This window comes from Pagrus pagrus (genome assembly GCF_965226575.1).
Source record: "Pagrus pagrus genome assembly, chromosome: 13".
In the NCBI taxonomy this organism is placed as follows: domain Eukaryota; kingdom Metazoa; phylum Chordata; class Actinopteri; order Spariformes; family Sparidae; genus Pagrus; species Pagrus pagrus.
In genome coordinates, this window is record NC_140197.1 from 11185633 (window position 1) to 11206578 (window position 20946).

General features: G+C 42.0%; 1 protein-coding gene across 3 annotated transcripts; it reads right to left on the reverse strand.

The window, feature by feature from the left end:
• Positions 1 to 534: 534 nt before the first annotated feature.
• Positions 535 to 20643, reverse strand: srebf2 (sterol regulatory element binding transcription factor 2). 3 transcript variants are annotated; one of them, XM_084371354.1, is made up of 20 exons: positions 20324 to 20643; positions 13014 to 13381; positions 12284 to 12470; positions 12040 to 12194; positions 11766 to 11918; positions 11377 to 11664; positions 11172 to 11286; positions 10581 to 10732; positions 9875 to 10079; positions 9572 to 9747; positions 8876 to 9125; positions 8546 to 8715; positions 8230 to 8401; positions 6780 to 6897; positions 6572 to 6681; positions 5900 to 6032; positions 5393 to 5564; positions 4623 to 4799; positions 3366 to 3477; positions 535 to 3117 (listed from the first exon to the last, which is right to left on the reverse strand). In XM_084371354.1, the coding sequence occupies exons 1-20, from the start codon at positions 20412 to 20414 to the stop codon at positions 2900 to 2902; spliced, it is 3522 nt and encodes a 1173-aa protein (XP_084227480.1). In that variant the 5' UTR covers positions 20415 to 20643; the 3' UTR covers positions 535 to 2899. The 3 variants fall into 3 exon arrangements, with proteins under 3 accessions (XP_084227480.1, XP_084227479.1, XP_084227478.1); XM_084371353.1 differs by having other exon boundaries at positions 535 to 3114; positions 12034 to 12194; XM_084371352.1 differs by having other exon boundaries at positions 12034 to 12194.
• Positions 20644 to 20946: the final 303 nt, after the last annotated feature.

The following is a 20946-nucleotide window of genomic DNA, read 5'->3' on the forward strand; positions in this document are numbered from 1 at the left end:
GAGGTGCCATGGCTATTGTAACTTCGGTATCCAGGTATTGTCTTGAAATGCATTATCTGTTACTAGCATGTTGTATTTGATACCAGGTCAGCATCTTTGGAGATAATATTGATAGAATATGATTCCCCATCAAATGGAGTTAGTCTGTATTTATGTTGACATTTCCTAATTGGTACTCCTCTGACACCTTTGTGGTGATCAGCTGTTCTCCACTCCCTTCAGTGGCAGGAACCTTTGTATATATCAAGGCATGTACCATCTCTCTGTGAACTGCTGGGAGTGTTTCATTAAGACTGAGGTGTCCAGTGTTCATCACTCGGCCACACAGTGTGAAAGAGGAAACCAGTCACACAGCCGCCGTTATCAGATTTACACTGACATTCACACTCAGCCGACACCCACTTCATGAAACATGAAATGTGGTGTTATCTCTTTACTTCTGTTCAGTGCTTGTATTTGTATTTCCTAGAGTTTATTACACATCCACAAACTGTATGTGACTTTTAACACTTAAAGATGAAACACACCAACCACTGCCATGTGTCGTTTTATTATAAAAACAAACATCAAAATGAACAAAGAAATTCGGACAATGAAATACATCAAGGGGAAAGACGAAAAACAATTGTAACATAATTCTAATGATAGCAAAATCTTCAGCCTGCTGATGGCTGGTTGAGCATTGCTTTCTTTTCTGCACACTTTTACCAGTCAGGAAAGATCATCTAAACTGATATATTATCAGTATTTTCATGACTCTTTAGGTTTCTATTTTAAAATTGAGTTGACCTGGAAGACAGAGTTCTGGATATTTCTAAAAGCATACACTTGTTTGCTTGTATTTTAAAAAACAGCAGAGAAATGAAAGCGTGTACCGAAGAAAGAGTGATTCTAAAACCTCAAGCTATTTGTTTACTTCTTCAATAAAATACACAACATCTATCAGCGATTCTTCCGCCAACAGTTCCTGACCCTAGGCTGCTTGTATTGATATAAAACAATAACAATGACATAACTGCAAAACTGCTCCAATTCTCCCATAAAGAGCATTTATATTAATATTACATTACCATTAAATAAGAATCAGAGCACAGAAAGAGGAATGACGAAAAATTGCTGTATCACGAATAAGTCAACAATTACAAATAAAAAGCAAATTGGACAAAGAATTCACAAAGATACAACCCCTTCATCATTACAAACATGATGAAACATAATAAAATATTTTTTTTTTTACATAACATCAAGGCCATTTTGCTTGAGAGCTTTACATCATAGGTGGACATCACTTCCAAGAAGAAAAGAAATGCCCCTCCTTACTTTTATCAGATAATTTTCACTTAGATATACCTTAAAGTGATCCACAGCCCAACATCATAGTATCGAGATAATATGTGTATCTGACACTCACTGCCCGTAGGCTCTAAAGGTGGCTTTTTGCAAGGATGGACTGCAGGAGCCTTCACAGATGTTTTGATACTTTCTCTTCTGCTGTGAAAACCATCATGAATTGAGACTGACCGCAGCCGCTATTCTCCATCAGTGATTTTTTTTTTTTAAATCACCCATATCACACGGCATGCAAGTGTTTGATTAAAAAGAAAAAAGTATTGGTAGGGTATCACTTTAAGGGTGAGGCAGCTGACCTCGCTCTCCAGGTCAGAGCTTCAGACCATCACGTTGCATCCTGTGATGCGCCTCCTCCTCCTCCTCCTCCTCCTCCTCCTCTCAAGCAGTGAATAAGGACTTCCTGTTTAATCTACTTCTGTTTATCTGGCTATGTACAACCTATATACAATCACATTGCGAGTTTGTATGCAATTACTTTAACATGTAATATGTATATGCATCTGTGTGAGTGTGTATTTGTGTTTTTAGGTAGCCATTTTCAAACCTATCGGCCCATGACTGGCTGCTTCCCTCTGCTGTTTAGACATTCCCAGAATCCAGCCATTTTTCCTTGTTTCTTGCAAGTGTGTCAGCAAGTTGCTCTCTATCATCCTCTCTGCAACATCCAGTCAAGTACTGCTGCGTCCTAAAGTCTAAATAAAGCAGCCCAGCAAGGTTCAATTAGAAAGATGCTGAAGCACAAGCATCACTTCAAATGGTCACTTAATTCAAATCCAGGATAACTGACATGGTGCTTAAGTATTCTATTTTGCTCCACAGCACAATGCTAACATTGTACAGTGTTATGAGGTAGATAAGAAGAGACACTACTCAGCACTGTATGGTTAAAAGCAAGCTAGTCTGCCTGTCTGCATCCTACAGCCATGCTTAACAGACTTGTCTACTCTTGAATACTCTTATTTGAGCCTTGCAATATCAATGAGACATTACACATTTATTGCCGCACTCACGTTGCAGTGTGCCAATAATGATTGTACGGCTTGGTATCCCACAGCTAATCAATGCACTGCTGCATTGCATTAATTTAAACAGCTATTAGATAACGGTTTCCCTTTGGGGCCTATTAAACCTGATTTTCCTTGTTGTTGTTGTGTAGCACTGTTAAAATTGAGGCAGCTAGCCAGCAGGGTATCATTAATGTCCAGAAGGTGGCATGATTGTGCTGCAACAATAAAAGCAAAGTATTAAAAGGAGCCAATGTGTAGTCTTTGAGTGTTTTAGCTGCTGCGTGGATATAGGGCTGAGAGCTTGTTGTAGCTGTGACAGTAAAATAATCAGCTGTGTGTGTGAGAGAAGTGTGGCAGTTTGACAAAGTGTCTTTATATCCATGGTCCTTTGTCTGTATGAGGGTGTAAATGGGTGAGAAATGTTGTTGGTGGATGAGTTGCCTGGTTGACATCTTTGTATTTATTACAGAAAATTACAGAGTTCATTGTTCCGTTGAGTAGCCCTAATCTGTGTATGTGTGCGTGTGTGTGTTTGTGCACGTTCAGGAGGCAGCGATGGTCGTGCCCCCGCTGAGGCGCAGCAGGATCTGCTGGCAGTCCTGCAGGGACCGCCGGTCTCCCACACGTTCCAGGGTGCGCTTGGCCTCGGCCAGCAGGCGGGCACGGTGCCCGGGCGGGGTTAGCAGAGGCATGGGCAGGTGGCGGCAGGCCAGCAGGATGGCGTGAGCCCTCTCCCTCTCACCCAGGACGCACTCACCTTCTGAGAAGAAAGACAAAGTTAAGTGTCCATTACCTTCTGGTATGTGTGTGTGTGTGTGTGTGTGTGTGTGTGTAAATAAATGTTTTCCTCTAGGACTGTTTGCAGTAAGTTTCTCTGTTTTGCCATTAATAGTAAAGATTAAACATGACCACAGGGAAACTGGTCCTGAGCCAGCAGCAAGGGGAACACTCTGAGTGTGTATGTTTTACTTAAAAGCGATATGTGAAAAATCAGTTTAAGCTTCTAACCGGCTGTGTAGGCGCTGTGTGTTCTGCGCCGGAGGTTGTGCTCCAGCAGCTGGTGTGTGCGTGTGGGACTGGCTCCAGCCATCAGCCTCACTGTGGTCTCATGAAGAAACACCTGCAGGGAAAAAAAAAAAACGCACGTCAGGGACACAATTATCGCAACCATCAAGGATTTCCAGGTGTTTGTCTCAGTGATGCGTTTCTGGAGCAGAAAAACACCATCATTTCAGCCCCCACACAGTATACTACAGGGGATATACATATACAAATCTACCATCAGTGGAGCCTTTCATTCACTTTCTTGCACAACACCATGAGTGAATATTTCTCTGTCAGTCGTCTCGCAACAGGAACTCTTAAAATAATGCAGTTCATGCGGTTCTCAGAGTCTTGCTCAAGCCAAAATATAACAAATGATCACAGACCGCTGTGAAAGCAGTAGTTGTTAAAGACCCCCTGGCTACAGTAATGACTACTCCAGTAAATCTTACAAGTGTGATTGATGATATGTTGAAGTGCAGTAAGATTTCTGCAGCTGGTATGAGTGGGAGAACTCGATTTTCACGGCTGATACAGTAAATGTATTAGCTGGCCCCGGGTGATTTACAGGCTTATTATTAGTGCAGCGCAGAGTTTTTCTTATTAACACAAGAAAAAACACTTAGGGATGTGACTTGCTAGCAGCAACATATTGAGGGGTTTATTACATTTAGTTAAAAGCTTGTTACAGCTTCACAAATCTGGAGAGTTGCCCACTTTTCAGTGTTTCATTAAAAATCAGATTCATTCCATTATAAAATGTTTGTTTAGCTTGTCTGAAAGCTACACAGTGACAGTTTATTAGAGGCCAGTTTGGGCTATAATGACTTGTTGTTGGAATTTCTCCAGATTTGCAGATTTGTGAGATTTGAAGAGCTATATGAGCAAATAAATCAATCAAAAACTCAAATCTACTGATCGCCAAGCTGTCGGTCTTTGGAAATACAGTATGTTCAAGGTCAGAATTGTAAATCCCTGGCACTTATCTAGTATATCCCTGGCTCTTGTTGTGAGGTGTACATGTGTGGTAACAACCGAACGCAGGATAAGATTTGCCACCAGTGCTGCTCTCCAAAATCACCCCAAAACACATACAACATAGGCTTCAACTTGTTGATTGCAGCTTCTGACACCTTATAGACAATGTCCACAGTTATAAACTCCACCGACTGTAACCTTTTGCTGATAAACATATCTGACTTGATCTAGTCCTGGATGTACCTTGTGTTGCGCCTGTCTGTAGCACTGTGTGAGCTTTCTGAGCGCGCTGAGGTCCCTCTGGAAACCAGCCAACTGGGACCCAGGGGCAGGGCCAGGTTCTCCATTGCTGCTGCCTCCCCGCTGCCATAAACTGGTCCTCAAGGTCAGCAGAAGGTCACAGACCAGGAGCTCCACTCCCTTGGATGGGAAAGGAGACAAAGATCAGAGTGATCAAAGTGAGTGATAGATCATTTCTGTTCATTGTATACAATGGCTGATTTAAGTTTTTAAATGATGCATTTCCATTTCAACTGCAACCCACCAATGACCGCCAACCACCATCACTCCAAGTTTACCTCACCAAACATGCATGTCATTAAAATTTTAAAAGTAACAGCAGGAAATTGAGCTGGGGTGTGTAGCGGGTGCGTGCAGATTGGGGAGGCCTCTGTACTGCACTGCAGACACATTGCACTCGGCTTCAGGATCATGCAATGCAACTACAATGCACCACAGCCACCTCCTTCCACCCACACTGCGCACACACACAGACACACACACACACAGCCCCATGTCAGCCTGCCCTGGCCCCAACTGAGCATGCAGTGTGTGTGTGTATGCATGTTGAAACCCTGAAGGCATCGACCTTATGAAACATACAGCAGGTTTCTGCCATTTATATATGTGTGCAGCTGCAGACAAGATTATGTAAGAAAGAAAAGCCCAGAGCAGATCTGAAGAGATCATAGTGCCAGCATTGGGAGTGTTGGAACAGATTCTTTGTACGCTACCTTGTTCAGCCAGTTTCCAGACTGGGCAAGTGGCACAGAGACGCTGGAGCGCAGGTAGCTGCTGGCTCTGTCGCAGTGGGACAGGCAGGCTACCGCCCCCTCTCCCTTCAGAGGGGAAAGACTCATCTGAACTGACTTGCAAAGCAGCAGCACAGCCTTGGGCAGAGGGTGGCTGAAACAGAGAGGAGAGAAAGTAACAGAGGGGATGGTTACTCTGGTTTCTTTTTAACAGAGATAAATGTGTAGCTTGTCTTTACCATTATTAGTTTAATTTATCTTAGATGTTTGGAATTTACAGAAATTAGTTGACAGTTTACAGACAAAACTGTGCAAAGTAATGTCTCCCATGTCTCTGAATCCAGTTGGAGATTATCTGAAAGTTCTGTAATTTAACAGCTCATAAGATTTCTGCAGTTTGAGCAGCTCAACAATGTTTATTCTAGTATCTGTATTGTTGTTTGTTTTGTGATATTTTAGATGAACTGACACAAGTATTACTTCACTTACTCAAGAGTGTGTAGAGCCCTTGGCATTCGCTCTGCCTCTGCCAACAGTGACCTCACCGCGACATCATCGCCCTGTAGCCAATGCACAGCAGCCTTCAGGACCAAGGCCCACCAACGGCTCACAGGGTCTCCCACTGGCAGGAAGAGGAAAAGAATTTGTGTGAAGAGAAGAAATAAATATTCAAAATGAGAGCATGGGTGGACGTTTCTGGGGCATTGTTGTGGCTGTGAAAAGCTTTTTCTAGTCACGGTTTAATTGTCAAATGAGAAAAGATCCCCGTCTTTTTGTCTCTTCTCCGTTTCTCCTGCAATTGAAAGCTGTATGTGTGAGATGATATAATGTGCTTTGTGTGCAGCATGACTTGATATGAAAACAAGAATTGATCAAGACTGAAGCTAATTAACATCACCCGAACAGATCATTAATGTATTCATATCCATTGCAAGTCATTTACCACCACAAATCAATGACTGCAAGTGTAATCTGTTATAATACAAAGTTAATCCCAAAGGTGGTTGTCATTGTGCTGCAAATTGAGCAAGAAAATCCATTTATGTTGACAGTAATGTCTGTGATGGCTCTGCTGATAATCATACAGCTCTGCCCACACAAACATCCGATGTGATTCATGCGTTCTATTGGGCAGGGTTGTTTTAATCATGCTGTTAATACCTGGAGTAGTGGTGTGACTGGGAGGAGTTGAAAAGGGAGGAGGAGGGGAGGGAGAGTCTTCTGTACAGCTGTTTAACAACTGGAGGAACTCCAGGGCACTTGAAAACTCCCTGAAAGAGACCAGGAAAGATGAAGTAAGAGGTTTACAGATCCAGAATCATTACTTCAAATCAAACTGTCAGAAACATTGTTGGTACCACTGTCTTACCCAGAGTCGTTCTGGCGTTTGCCTGCTTCAGAGTCGCTCTGCGGCTGGATGAGGGTGTGAACGGCTCTCTCCAAAAGCTTCCTGCAGAAGCAGCGGTGCAGCTGGGCTATGGGGTCAGCTGGAGAAAATCAAGAGGGAAACAATTTAATCACAGCATGCAGCAAACTTTCTTTAACACAAGGGAAAAATAAACAAGGGAAAGACAAACAATGTACAGTAAGTAATCAATTCATACATTTAGTAAATAGCTTTTATATATATTGAAATGTTTTTAAGTCCCTTTTAAGCCTCTGAACTGTCCTTCACAACCAAAGAACTGCAATATTCAACACAATGCAACAAAGATCTTGAGCCAATTTAGCCAACATGATTCAGTGTCGCATCCATCAATCAATTTTCTGCCCCTTATCACGGGCATGTGGCAGCATGCTAAGCAGGGAAGTCCATACGACCATCTACCCAACAACATTTTCCAGCTTCTCCTGAACGATTCTGGGGCGTTTCCAAGATGAATGAGATATATATATTCTCTCCAGCATCTTCTGGGTCTACCCTGGGTCCTCCTGTTGGACATGCCTCCAGAGGAAGGCACCCAGGAGGCATTCTGATCAGATGCTCCAACCACTTTAACTAGCTCCTTTGGACATAAAGGAGCAGCAGCTCTACTCTGCGCTCCCTCCAGATATTTGAGCTCCTCACACGCTCTCTAGGGGTAAGCCAAGCCACCCTGCAGAGGAAACTAATTTCGGCCACTTGTATGTGTGATCTCATTCTTTCGGTCACTGCCCAAAGCTCATGAGGGTTTTAACGTGGATTGACTGCTAAATAAAGAGCTTTGTCGTCAGGCAGTCCAGTACAACACCTGCATCACTGCTGTTGCTGCACCAATCCACCTGTCCATCTCATGCTCTGTTGGACTCCTTATACTTTAATAATTATTACCCAAGTGGCAACTTATCATGAAGCACAATGTAATGGCTATAGAATAATAACACCATTGGCACTTAGGTTGGTTCCCTATATACTTGGCTTTCGCTGTGCCATTTTATCTGTCACTGGGCATATAATCTCCCAGAAAAGGATAGGCAATTTAGTTGTATTACTTGTAACAAATAGCTTGAGTAATACTTGCAATAAAGAGTTTGGAAATGTTACATTATTCGTAAGTCTCTATAGAAAGCTAGTCTTGTAATATGATTAGGCCTTCTTTAAAAAAGGAGTATTTCTTTGTCATTAAGGCTGATGGTCTTTTAATTTATTTTCACATTATGTCAGACCTGTGTGGCTTTGTGATTCTACCCTTTTGTGTTACAAAAAGAAGGCTAGCAAGAAACCACCTTAAACTTTGTGGACTGTTTGTTTTAGAGTTCAAATAAGAACAAAGATGACAGAAAGTAAAAATATAAAGAGCAAAACAAATCATGTGCCAACTCGTTCATATCCAACATACCTGGGTCTCTCTGAGAGGTGTACACCTCGTCGGTGCTCTCGGACTTCACTGACCAATCGCAACTGAGGAAGAACTGCCTACCCAATGGGGTGAAGAGCCAGCGCAGGCAGTCAGGGATTGGCTTTGTCTCTGATTGGTTGGCCACACCCTCTGCACAACTCAACAGATAACCCTGCAGGACAGACACGGAAGAAAAATGATGCCGATGATGGACAGTAAATTCCTCCAAAGTAAATCCGATATTCATGAAATTAGCCATCTCCTCTGTGTGTTTGTGAGATAAATTGGATCAATGATGGGACACTGTGAGACTTACAGGTAGAAAAGAGAGGTGGTGGCCCAACACAGTGCGCAGGGCTGTTGCTGCAGTGACATACATCTGGGTGAGCTGGGCGGGGGCCATTTTGCCTTGGGCGCTCTCGCTGAGGTTGACAGCACTCAGAGACAGAGACAAAGCCCACAGGCTGCTGCGCTGAGGCAGCTTTCCTAAAGAGAAAGAACAGACGCTGTGTTTATACTTCATGGAACTTCAACGTGAAATTAAGGCAAAGTTGATTTTTTAATCATGAATGTCATATGGTTGTGATGTCTTCTGTCAGTTTTCTGCATGTGTACAGCATCAGCCAGCTTTATTCTCAACACTCACCTGTGAGTTGCAGCTGGCTCAGCCGGTGGTAAACAAGTGCCGCATCCTTAGCGCTAGTCCTAGCTTCCTCCCCCTCATGCTTTCCCCTAACCTGGTGAACTAGCCAGCCCAGGGGCGTTGGACGATGCAAGAAGTAGCGAATCAGATTCCAGGACAGCGAGCAGACCAGGTCCAGATTGGTTGAAGGAAGAGCTCTGGTCAAGACAGACAGGCACGTCTCTAAACTGGCCATTGCTGCTGTGTAATCTCCCTGCAGGAGAGAGGAGACAGAGAAAATAGTAAGATAATCGGTATTCAGTGAAGACTGACAGGAAAGATGGTGGGAGGCATGTGATGAGGGTCATGACTTAGATCTGAACACGATTTGAACAGGCGCTAAAAATAAACCCTTGCAGGAAACAGGCAGACATCAAAACAGTAAGAATCAAAGAAAACTGGGTGAAGTGCTATGAAATAAGTGTGAGAACATCAAATCTAAATCTCCCAGCACAAATAAAACTGGAAAAAAGTGGAATTATTATTCACAAAGATATATGAAATGTGACTAGTGTGATAATATGTCCTATATTTGGAAATGCTTCTCTTTCTTGAGAAGCTACTTTAACACAAAAAAATCTTAAGCAAGGGAAAATTCATACTATATACATATGATTCCATGTGTCTTTCTTGGTTTGTTTAAGGCTGATCTTTACGCACCCTGTTCAGATGTAGGTCAGCTTGTTTCCGATGCCTCCAGAACGACACAGATTTTGGCGAGTGGAGGGGTGTGACGGGCTCCCACAGGTAGAGCACCCTGACACAACCCCACACAGCTCCCACCCCGCTCAGCACCCACACCATCACCCACGGCAACAGGCACCGAAGCCAGGATGCTGGAGGATGAGAGGAAACACGCAGTAAGGTCACTATACCTTTTAGAATATCTGAGTCACAAATTTAATCATGACTTATAAACTCCCAACATGTGGCATGAACCCTAATAAACAGCACCCTGCTCACCAAAGTCCTGTGTGTGACTCGGGAACCAGACCAGCGTTCTAGATGGCCCGTGGCCTGGAGAAAAGTTGGGGCTCCCCGAGGCCTCAGAGCCCAACAAAGACGGCAACGGGTTAAGGGACAGGCAGAAGAAGGTCAGGGCGCAGAGGAGCAGTCGAGAGCGATCCATCACTCCGACCGAGGAGGGAGAGTCTGGCTCACTCTTCAACTGAGAGAAATGATAAAAAGTTAATCTTAATTTTACAGATAGACAGAGCCTGAGAAAGACAAACATCCAGTAGAATAACAAGATTGTAAGAAAAATAATATTGACAAATCTGAGCATCTGCATATTTTTAAACCTTCCTCCCTTGTAACATTCAAAATAAATAAGATCAGAATTGTTTCTAAAGAATCTCTTGAGCCATCCTCACAATACTCTATTGGGGGAGTAGTGACTGAATGAACTACTACTACTCTAACAACTAACTTTGGTGTGAAACAAACCTCCAAATGACGGCACAAAAGAACTAGAAGCTAAAAATAGTGCATTCACTTTGAACCACTACTGTCCCTTCTGTCACCTACATTAATACACATGTCGACTTAATGAGTCTGTTAAAAACTCTGATCCAGGTTGAAACAAACATGGTTGATGATGATCCCCCCCCCTACAGAAAACAGAAAAGGGACATAAACAATGTGTGTGATCCTGCCTTTGTGCGTTTACCTGTTCGTGATCCAGTAAGGGGCTGCCTGGCTCTGAGTCCACACAGTAAGGAGAGAACTGGGATGGGGAACCAGAACCAGACTCCGAGGCTGGAGGTGACATCATTACTATTTCCTGTTTAAGCTCCACATCTTCAGGCAGCGTCACTGGCTCTGAGATAGAAAGAGAAACTCAACTTTTTACAGATCACACTTTGCTCAGAAGTTTGTATTGCGAAATGTTTTAACTGCATTTCTGTGGTTACTATACCAGCGCTCATTAAATGGATAAAAATATCCCGTTAGAGAGAGCATTTAGAATGCAACTAGAACACATCGTCCCGATGCATGTTATTAGAAAATGTCCTAAAGAGTTCACCCTCAGAGATAGACTCCGATGGATGCGTACAACCACAACAACTGTTCTTCAGACGGTGCATCAGATAAACTAGATTACATTATCTTTAATCATCAAGCCATGCACAAGCCAGTTGTTTGAGAGAGTAGGGTCAATTTTGCTCTGAATGCAAACAAACTGTTAGAGTTCTAGTTGAGGTGAGCTAAAACAACTGGTCCAAATGAGCTAGGTGTGAATACACCCTTAAACACTTACTGTTCTTTTGGTTGGCCATCTTAAGGGCCAGGTTCTCCTGTCGTAGTTTGTGGTTGACCTGCTGCAGGTACTTGATGTAATCAATGGCCTTCCTCAGCACTCCTGACTTATGCATCTGGGAAGGAAGACATGAAGGAGGAAACGTCAGGATGTGTATTCAGTGGATTACTTTCCACATCTAAACACTGAAATAACTGAAACTAACCTTGGCATCATTGCCCATGACCAGGTCTCTGAGCTCCACGATCTTGTCATTGATGGAGGAGCGGTACCTCTTCTCGATGATGTTGTGGGTCGTCCTCCTCTCGCCCTCCTTCACCACTCCTCCTGGGCCCACTACTCCTCCCATCCCATGGCCTTGCTCCATGATTGATCTGGCTCCATTTGTGCAGTGTGAAGAGCCTGGCTGTAGCTGTTTGATCGGCAGCTTGTCTCCTCCTCCTCCACCCATCATGACAGGGACAGTGGTCAGGATGTTGCTACTCATCAGCGTCTGGGGAAAGAAATGAGTAGCAGTACATTAGATTCCTGATTTTTCTTTTTTTTTGTTGTGAATCAGTTAATAATACAAAATCTTTTATACTAGCTGTATACCGGGACTTGCAGAGCTGTGTTCTGGATGGGCGTGGTCAAGGTGGTGATCCCTGTGGGGCTCTGCATGGTGGACAGCACCTGTGTGCCATCTGGTTTGAGTGTGGTCAGAACAAGTGAGTCTGTCTTCAGAATCTGAGGCTGCTGGACCAGAACCTGATGAAAACATGTCCAACGGTCAATGTGTGGCTCTCATATCATCATGTCAATTGCAACTCTGAATCATTTTCTGACAGTAGAAACTGTGAGTAACAACATTGAGGCTGCATACAGGTACCTGCTGCACCTGCTGTTGCATAGTGTGGACTGTGGCGGGTGCTGTGGAGAGAGTCTGGATGGTCTGACCAGTTGGGGTCAGAACGCGCTGGTGCTGAATGGTCACCGGTTGGAGCTGTGGCGACGTCACAATGCTCTGAACCTGTGGTTGAAGGACTGGTAATGGGAGACAAGGCGATGGATCATTTGTCAGTCAAATTTAAAGTACATACCATATTATTATTGCAATAACACTCTTCACTCACCTTGGAAACCAGGAGCATGGCTCTGGTGGCAGATGACGGGACTCTGGATCAAACGTCCACCGCTAGAGGTGATCATTACAGTCTGTGCCGCCTGGGTCTGGATGGGCAGGGGTGTCTGGTTGTGGGTCTGAACCAAGGTGTGGACTGGGAAGCTATGGGTCTGCATGGGGATCCCCTGGGTTTGCATCTGCATTTAAGTGACGAAAAAAAAAAATAGTTTCATCACAATGTGTATTTTTCCCTGAGAGGCTATTAAACTTTAATGCACTATAAGACAGTCTATCTTTCTTTATTGATATATGGTTTTAGGAAAAAGGTAATTCACTCAAGACGATAAACTATGTCTGTCAGGCTGACTACAGTTTTGCTGAGATGTGCATTGCTGTTCGTAAGGGTGCTGAGCTGGATATTATATTTCATAGACTGTCGGTACTATTTGTCTACTGTCAGCAAAAGCTTTTTTAGTTTGGCTGGCACAATAACAGAAAATGAATCCACATTGTCTACACAACAGACAATGAAATTACACCTTGAAAAACGCCTTGCACTCAAAACTACAGCACAAGTCCATCTGCAGCGGTTATAAAGCCCTTTCAGACCCACAGCTTTCAATATGCTACATAACAGTGCAGACACATACCTAGTAGAACAAGTGGTAGAATAATAAAACTTGGTTATCTCAAACACAGGATTTGTGTGTGAAAGTGATGTCAGACAGCTGACACTATACCTGAATAGTGGGCTGGGCCGTCTGCTGCGGCTGGATGGGTTGAACCAGTTGTGGTCGCGGCTGAAGGAGTGGAGGGCTGCGGGTCACCTGCTGCTGCTGCTGCTGCCCTGAGGGGGCGATGGTAGGGGAGGGTGTCTGGGCGGGGGTGAGGGGAGGGGTGAGGGGTAGAGACTGGGGGGAGAGTGTCTGAACGTTGGAGCTCTGGTAGACAGCAGGGGTCAGTGTCTGGGGAGGTTGGGGGGTTTGAGGGGTTTGAACGGCAGGTCGTTGGGCGGTGTTGGCGCCACCGCTCTGTGCAGAGCCTGCCGAGGTCATCTGGTCCTCAAACAGATCTGGGAAGTCCTGGTTACTGACAAACTGCAGCATCTCTGAGGACACAGAGAAACAGAACGGACATTACAAAGAGCTTTTGAGACCGCTTTGCCTTTGATTCAATCATATTAAACATGAAAAAAGGATAGCACAGCAGGTATAAGTGAACTACTTCACAGTTCTACAATTGAAATAGTTATATATTAAGAAAGTTTAATAATAAAAGATTAATTTAGATTTACAGTTGTAGTGCTACAGTAGCACTCGGTAAGAGCAGAATGTGAATAATGTGGTGACACCTATAGATCAAGAGATCACAACATAATCTTCCAATCTCCCATTTTAATCCCATTTTACATTATACGGTGACAATTACTTGACTACCTTTACGCTCAGGCTGCACCCAATATTACAGAACCAGGAGGTAATAATCTGCATATTTCACAATTGTCCTTGAGAGAGAGCTCTTCAACTGAAAATTAAGTCACAGTGGTAAGGTTGCCCCACTGCAGGTCCGTGTTAGATGTGTGAATGTTGTTATCTGATAACAGATAAGACCAAAGAAGATAAGAGAATTGCATTGACAGGCCTTGAATCGGCACAGAAACAGCTACTGTCCTGGTCATAAATCAGTACAATGACTGTACAGAAATCAAAGGCCTTCAAACAGATAGCCTTGAAAATGTCTGCAGAAAGATAATTGGAACAGGGTAGAAAGCACAGCAGCACTGAGCTACCTGATGGATGGATAGACGGACGAATGGCACTATAATGATGATGAATGAGCACTGTGCTCTTATCATGTTAAATACCACCTAATGACATTCAATAAATGGTTCCTTCCATACAGTGGTGATAGAATATATATGATAATATACACTTATTTGCCAATTTGTAAGACCCATTTCACGAAAACTGCAACAAATCCTCTCCTCATGATAATTAAGAATAGTTTGCAGCGCCGTTTCTTTTAACTGTCTTATACTGAGAGGAGCTAAGGAATAAATGACTTTCCTTTTATATATATGCAAAGGCAGGGGCAAAGAAACTTGCTTGCGAGTATACACAGCTGTAAAAATGCCAAATTTCAAGTACTTCTAAACATAACGTGATTGTTTAAACGACACCTGTTTATTATAACTATACAGACTACAGGGTTTCTAAATTGAATTTCCAAAAAAGATTTACATTGTATGAAAATAAATATCTATCACAGTATAAAGCTATGAATACTATGAAACAAAATTGTTTTTTCTAACTCCTCATTTGGTGTTAACATCTCTTGTTCACTGTTGTTCTTGATAGCTATGAGAGGAAAGCAAGAACACATTACTGTGGCAAACACGGCATCTGTCATGGTCTCACAGGACTTTGGAACCTCAAGACGCCTGACAACAGCCTGACAGGGTCCATGTGGTGGAAGCTATCCTGGTTGATCTTTATCACTGATGGTACATATGGGGCTCAGTCCTCAGGGTCAATGAAGTGTCAATAAACAGAGCCTGCAGCCTTGAACTTAGTCCTACTGTACAACCAGACAATCCAACAGACTACATTCATCTGCTGCTTCAAGTGTGAACTGAAATCACTACACACACCAGCACAGATGAAAGCATTAATATTCTCAATGGGGAAAACGATTACAGATGAACATAACTGCTGAGGCAGAGGCAGAGACAGTGCAAGTCAAGCATGAATCTGCCTTACTTTATATGTATGTTGATGTTTAGTCCAGTCACTTCTTTGTGACATCATAATGACTGACTACTGGGGATGTTGATGATTAATAGTTAATTGATTAATTGCTGTTAAGAATTTAACCAATTAAAAATGTATTAACCAACAATTATAGATGGGCACATATCCTTTAAATAGTATCTTCTTACAAATAGCAAATATTTCCTCATCAAATATATCCAAAATAAAACACTGGCATGGAAATTTTTTTTTAATTAAAATAGAAGTAATTTGCTGTTTAAAAAATAGAAAAAGACATTCTACACTGGGGCTGCACGATATGGTCAAAAAGTGATATTGCAATTATTTTAACAGATATCGCGATAGCAATATAAGACATGATTATTATGGATGATTCACTTAACATCACAATTTTTACTGTCATTGAAAAACTAGGAAAATCATAATGATGTGGCATTTCTCCCGGTCTCTGCCAAACAATTACATCTGGATAACAAGCTTTGTAGGCCAGAGCATCTCTGCAGCACTACAAAATTTCATTAAAACACTGTTTTGTGACACATTTTACCTTTATAAAATAATAGCAGTTCTTGCTATTTGGATATTGCACTTAGTCATATTGCGATGTCGATTATTTTGCAATTAATTGTGTAGCCCTATTCTACACAAACTGATATTATTATTATATTTTAGCCATTTAGTAGCCTCAATATGGGTTGGATTTTGTCAAGCCAGTTGTTGAACAGTGACTGATCGGAGCTCCACAGTTAAAATGAAGTGATTATTTTGTGTAGTCATTAGTTTGTGTAATGTTTGTATGGAACATTTATCAACTCAGTCAAGACAGTTTTCTAATGAAAAAATGTCCAACATATTTAATATATTAATAATGATTAACTGATATTCAATTGTTAAGGCTGCCAACTATCAGTTAAATAGTCAGTGACTTTTATAATTTGATTCCCAAGAGGCTTTAACTCGTCTACACAACATTAAAAAGCTGTCAATAAAAAACTATTTTGTCATCTTTTTTTTCCTTTATCTATTATCTTTGCCTACTATGGACTAGAAATCTGAAATAAATTAAAAATGTTCACATTTCATGTTATAATGTGTGTGAAATGTGATGAAGTAAACAGGTCCTACGTTAGTCATTATACTTTTGCTATGTTTCTGTTTTAGTTTAGAGCTGCAGGCAGCACATACTGTATTTTTGTCACCATCATGATATCAGATTTTACAGTCAGCACAATAAAGAAAGGGCTAGGATACCAGAATGGATGTATGCAAGTTGAGACAGAGATACTCACTAGAGATCGACCAATTATCAAATCCAATATTTAGCTTTTTTACAACCATCAGAATTGGAGAGGGTTTTGTTTTGTCCAGTTTCTGTTAAAGTATATTAATTGAAAGTGCACCATTTGTTCTCAAGTTTTTCTAGTTATTGGGTGTAATAGACAAAGTTGGAGGCCCTCCCTCTGACCTCCTATTGCCCCAAGTCATTATTTTCAACTGGCTCAGTAAAATGTATATAGTATGGGATATAGTAAAATGTAATTTTGACCCACTTCTAGATAAGATCAACACAGACATAGAAAGATGGTCTCCACTTCATCTGTCACTGTGGGGTAAATATTATTAGAATGAATTGTACTCCCCAGAGTGATTTATCTCCTTAAGTCTCTTCCACTGTCTTCTCCCATTTAATACTTTAAACAATTTGATATTCTCTGTAAAATAAAGAATTATGGAACGGCAAAAGGCCAAAAATACAGACACCTGTAGTTGGTGGCCTGGGCATCCTAAATCTGCAGTTCTATTATTATTATTCTAACCTGAGGCACCTGTCACACTGGGCACTCTCCCAGAGAGAGAATCCCTATGGTATACAACAGAACAGTCAGTATGCACCTCTTTTCCCTCATTATTATTTCTACCTGCTAGAATGCTGCCAAATGCCCACACCCACCCCATCATCTCGCACTTACAGTGAATCTGTCTGCCTTCTGGTACATGGGATCACACTAAACTCTTTGTTGGTCAATCCCCAGTTATATGGAGAGAGTGTCCTTAAATCATTCAACAATTTGATTGAGCAATTTAGCCAATTATCAATTTTTCTAGATATCTCCAATTAAAGACATCTCCTTGTCAGTACTATAGGCTCTACACATACTCCTCCTCAGGGCTTGGACCTCATCAAGGAGATGTTGCGTATGGCGGCAACAGGACACGGGGCTTCCCACTGTTAGTCTATGCTTATAAATAAACCTGGTCAAAATGACTGGATTTACCCAACAGGTGTCTAGAGACATCAAGATTGGGCAAAAACATTTCACAATCTCCCATCAATTCTTCTTCTTGCACACCATTCAGACTAGGTTTAAAAGAAGCGCCAGAATGTTGGAGATGTAACAGAGAGCTGGGTGATTTAGTCCATGCACTGTGGTCATGCTCAAAGATCATCATCATCAGAGTTGATGAGTATGTTACAGAGATTGCAGAGATTATGAGATTATGATGACATCAGACATATTTTCTTAACATGTCATGTCAATACTTTTATTTTGATAAACTTATTTTGTTTTGTCCATTTGTTTTTATTTTTCAGTATTAGTTTATTTTGCCTTTTTATTTTGAATTATTTTGTTATCTTTTTTCTGTCTGGTTCTTTGGAGACTGTGTTATTGGGCTTTTCTGTGATGTGGGTTTTTCTGTTTCTGGAACCAAATAAACTTTAAGTGATAAATCTACTATTTTTGGCTTTGACATAGTCACCTAACTCTACTTATTTATAAATCGTATTGGCCCAGAAAAACCACATTGGCCAATCAAAATACTCACAAACATGACATCATCAAGGGTTCTCATGTTTGTCAGCAACAGCAGGCAACTTCCTGTCACCTGACTGTCTGACTGACTGTATTGTGAAACAATAAATGTGTTGTTATCTGCATATATAGCTTTCTTTTCATCATGAACATAAAAAGTGATTTAATCAAGAGCCTCATTATACAAACTGGCAAAACAAGGATGGTAATTCCCCGGATGGTACTTATGACTGTGGGTGTGACTTCTGTTGACACTGAGAGTTAAGCAGTAAGTGAGGGACGTAAGCAGTGTCAGTACTTCCTTTTTTCCATGCTTCCTTTAAGCAAAAGCCCTGATTGAAAATAGCATACACATATGAACATAAATTGGCCTTTCTGCTTCTGAGCTTTTACAGGGCTGTCCTTCACGTCACACACACACACACACACATATATATATATATATATATATATATATATATATATATATATATATATATATATACACACACACACACACATTATGTGGGCACACTAGCACATGCACTTATACCCCTCCATGGGGGGGCAGACTGTTCATGACAGACAGGACAAAGCCGCCCTGAGCCCCCACAGCTTCAGACAAGCTGACACAAAGGGTAAATCCATCAAAGGGGGACAGTTTCCTCGGCTGCTCAGCCGCGCAAAGAAAACAGGTTATATAACCAGATTCGCAGTTGCTAAGAGAATAATTGGGAAAGAAGAATGTCCTAGATGAATATAGGTTCAAGTGCATGGGCCCTTACAGGGGCCTCTTAGATCTCACACTAAATGGACTCATCTGAAGAACAAAGGTTCAATATCTCTAAGGGTCTACAGCAAAGCAGCGGCTGTACAGAAAGACTGTTGAGACCCACCATTGTAAGATTTGAAAGAGGCTCAGGTGATTTAAAATTAGTTTTATGAAATCCAAATTTCTTCAGCACATCATTAGGATCCATTTTCCCTGATGGGAAAATTGTATTAAATCGATTAGCTGTGGACCAAACAGAGACTGAGCGAAGCGAAACTCAAGTGTGTGCTCTCTTTGTTGCAGCCTGCCTGTGAATTCATCAGTCAAACCAGTTGTCATTTCTCTCCATCTCACCCTCGCACACAATCTGTACATTCCTGTCTTTTGACACAATGATTAAGTGGGATTACATAACTGTGTGTGTGTGTGTTTGGGGGGGCTGTCTGCTCATTTATCCCAAGGGCCCCCTTTGAAAAGAGAATTAACATCAGACACCAAAAGCAGGTGGAGAGTCAGAAATGTTTCATAAGCCTGGTGAAGTATCGTCAATGTTGGCTAAGTATCATCTGTAATATCGTCTTGTTGTCTGTTGATGACCATTATAAACACACTGCCCACCATGGTCAGTAGACAGAAAGATAGGATAGCTCATCTCACACTGTCTGACACCACATAAACACACATGGCTTCATCAGTCCGGTCTGGTGACTTAGCATTCAGTAAAATTCCACCCTAATGGAAATCTGGTGACTCTGCGCTGGCCAGCGTAGCATCAAAATCCCTGTCCTTTCACTGTGTGCCAAGGGGTGAAACTTGTTTTGATAAGAGGGAGATTGGATCATGGATGCTGTTTGCTCACTGACTGCCCGCCTGCTGAGTGCAGAATTGGGTCTTTACAGGGATGTTGTCCCACAAACTTTGTCCAAGCAGAATATGCTTGAGAAAAGAGGATGAAGAAAGATAAAGGGGTTTTATTAATCAAATTCCAATAAATACTTAAATCTTGACATGGAAGTCTAAATAACTGTTTCTGAATGGTTCATGTTATGGCCCTACAGTAATAACAAACTTGATGAGCAACTCACACTGTCCCTGTGTGTCCCTCTTCACTGCCCACATACACAGCTTCCTGCTAAATAACACCTCTTACTGTTTCCCACCTCTGCTTCATGGAACATAACACTGTGCCTACAATTTCCTCCAGTTACTTTTCCACTGAATCCCAAAGAGGCTTTTTTATTGAGACAAACGGCACTGGACTCACAACAGACAGCATAATAACATCTAAAAGTTGTCGCAGTGTACAAATATAGATGTAGTAAAAGGGCTATGTGACAAAATAGCTTCCAAACGTCATAATTTGCAAATGTCATGCGCATATTTGCAATGTGCAAATTTTGTGTGGACTAAAATAGAACTGACTTAAGTAAATAACAGACACATTAGTGTAAAGCCTATAATTTCAACGCTTATTAAAATGTTAGAAAGTGTGAAGATATTGACTTCCATTTTAAAACCAACAGTATCATGATCACTTTGAACACAAAACTTTGCGACTCGTGCACCCTCCTCATAAGTCATAAGCAGACCACCTGAGCTCCTTCCGCTCAGCAGGATGAGCATCTCACGGTGCTGTCAGACTGAGCGGAAACAGGCCAACACTAAGTTAGGAACCAACAACACTAAACACCTTAAGCGGTGACACAACTACTCACCGTCGATGTCTCCCAAAGTGAATTCGTCTCCTAATTCCGCCAACGTCGTGTCCATGTTCTCCATGGTGGAGATGTACTCTCCGCTGTCCATCCTGTCTGTCAGCACCTCGCCTCCCCGGCTGTCACCGGAGGGTCGCGGTAGAAAGGCAACAAGAACCGCAGGCTATGCGTTCAGCAACGCCTACGAGACACGTATCTGATCGTCAAGATTATTCTCTCACGGAATAACCGTAAAACAACAGCAGAGCCTCAAGAGAGGCACACTTCTTCGTCGATAAACTCATTCACATCGGTTTGTGCCTAAGACGACGCCATCTTGTTTTACGCTCATTACGTCATTCACAAACAGACTCTGTCGCCCAAAGGGGCCTCTGATTGGCCCAAACCTAGCTGTTGTTGTCATGAGACCAGTCATCATCGTCCAATGACAAGGTCGTATTTGCCGTGGTCTGATAGTACGTCAACCATCAGAAGCTCCTGTGTTATTTGAATAAACCGCGCCCCCTACCTTCATGAATAAAGTGAACGTCATTAAGCAAATCAACACCTTACAGTGAGGTTATACACAAATACTTCAATGAATACAATCGAATAAGTAGTGCATATTAATTCAAGTGATATGT

Bases quoted from the DNA above. Each gene is read 5' to 3' on its own strand.
- srebf2 (XM_084371352.1), bottom strand. From the start codon at position 20,414: ATGGACAGCGGAGAGTACATCTCCACCATGGAGAACATGGACACGACG. The intron at 9,126-9,571 runs GTGCGTAAAGAT...TCTCTCCTGCAG, and splicing joins CTGACCTACATCTGAACAGG to GGAGATTACACAGCAGCAAT. The intron at 6,898-8,229 runs GTATGTTGGATA...GATTTTCTCCAG, and splicing joins CACCTCTCAGAGAGACCCAG to CTGACCCCATAGCCCAGCTG.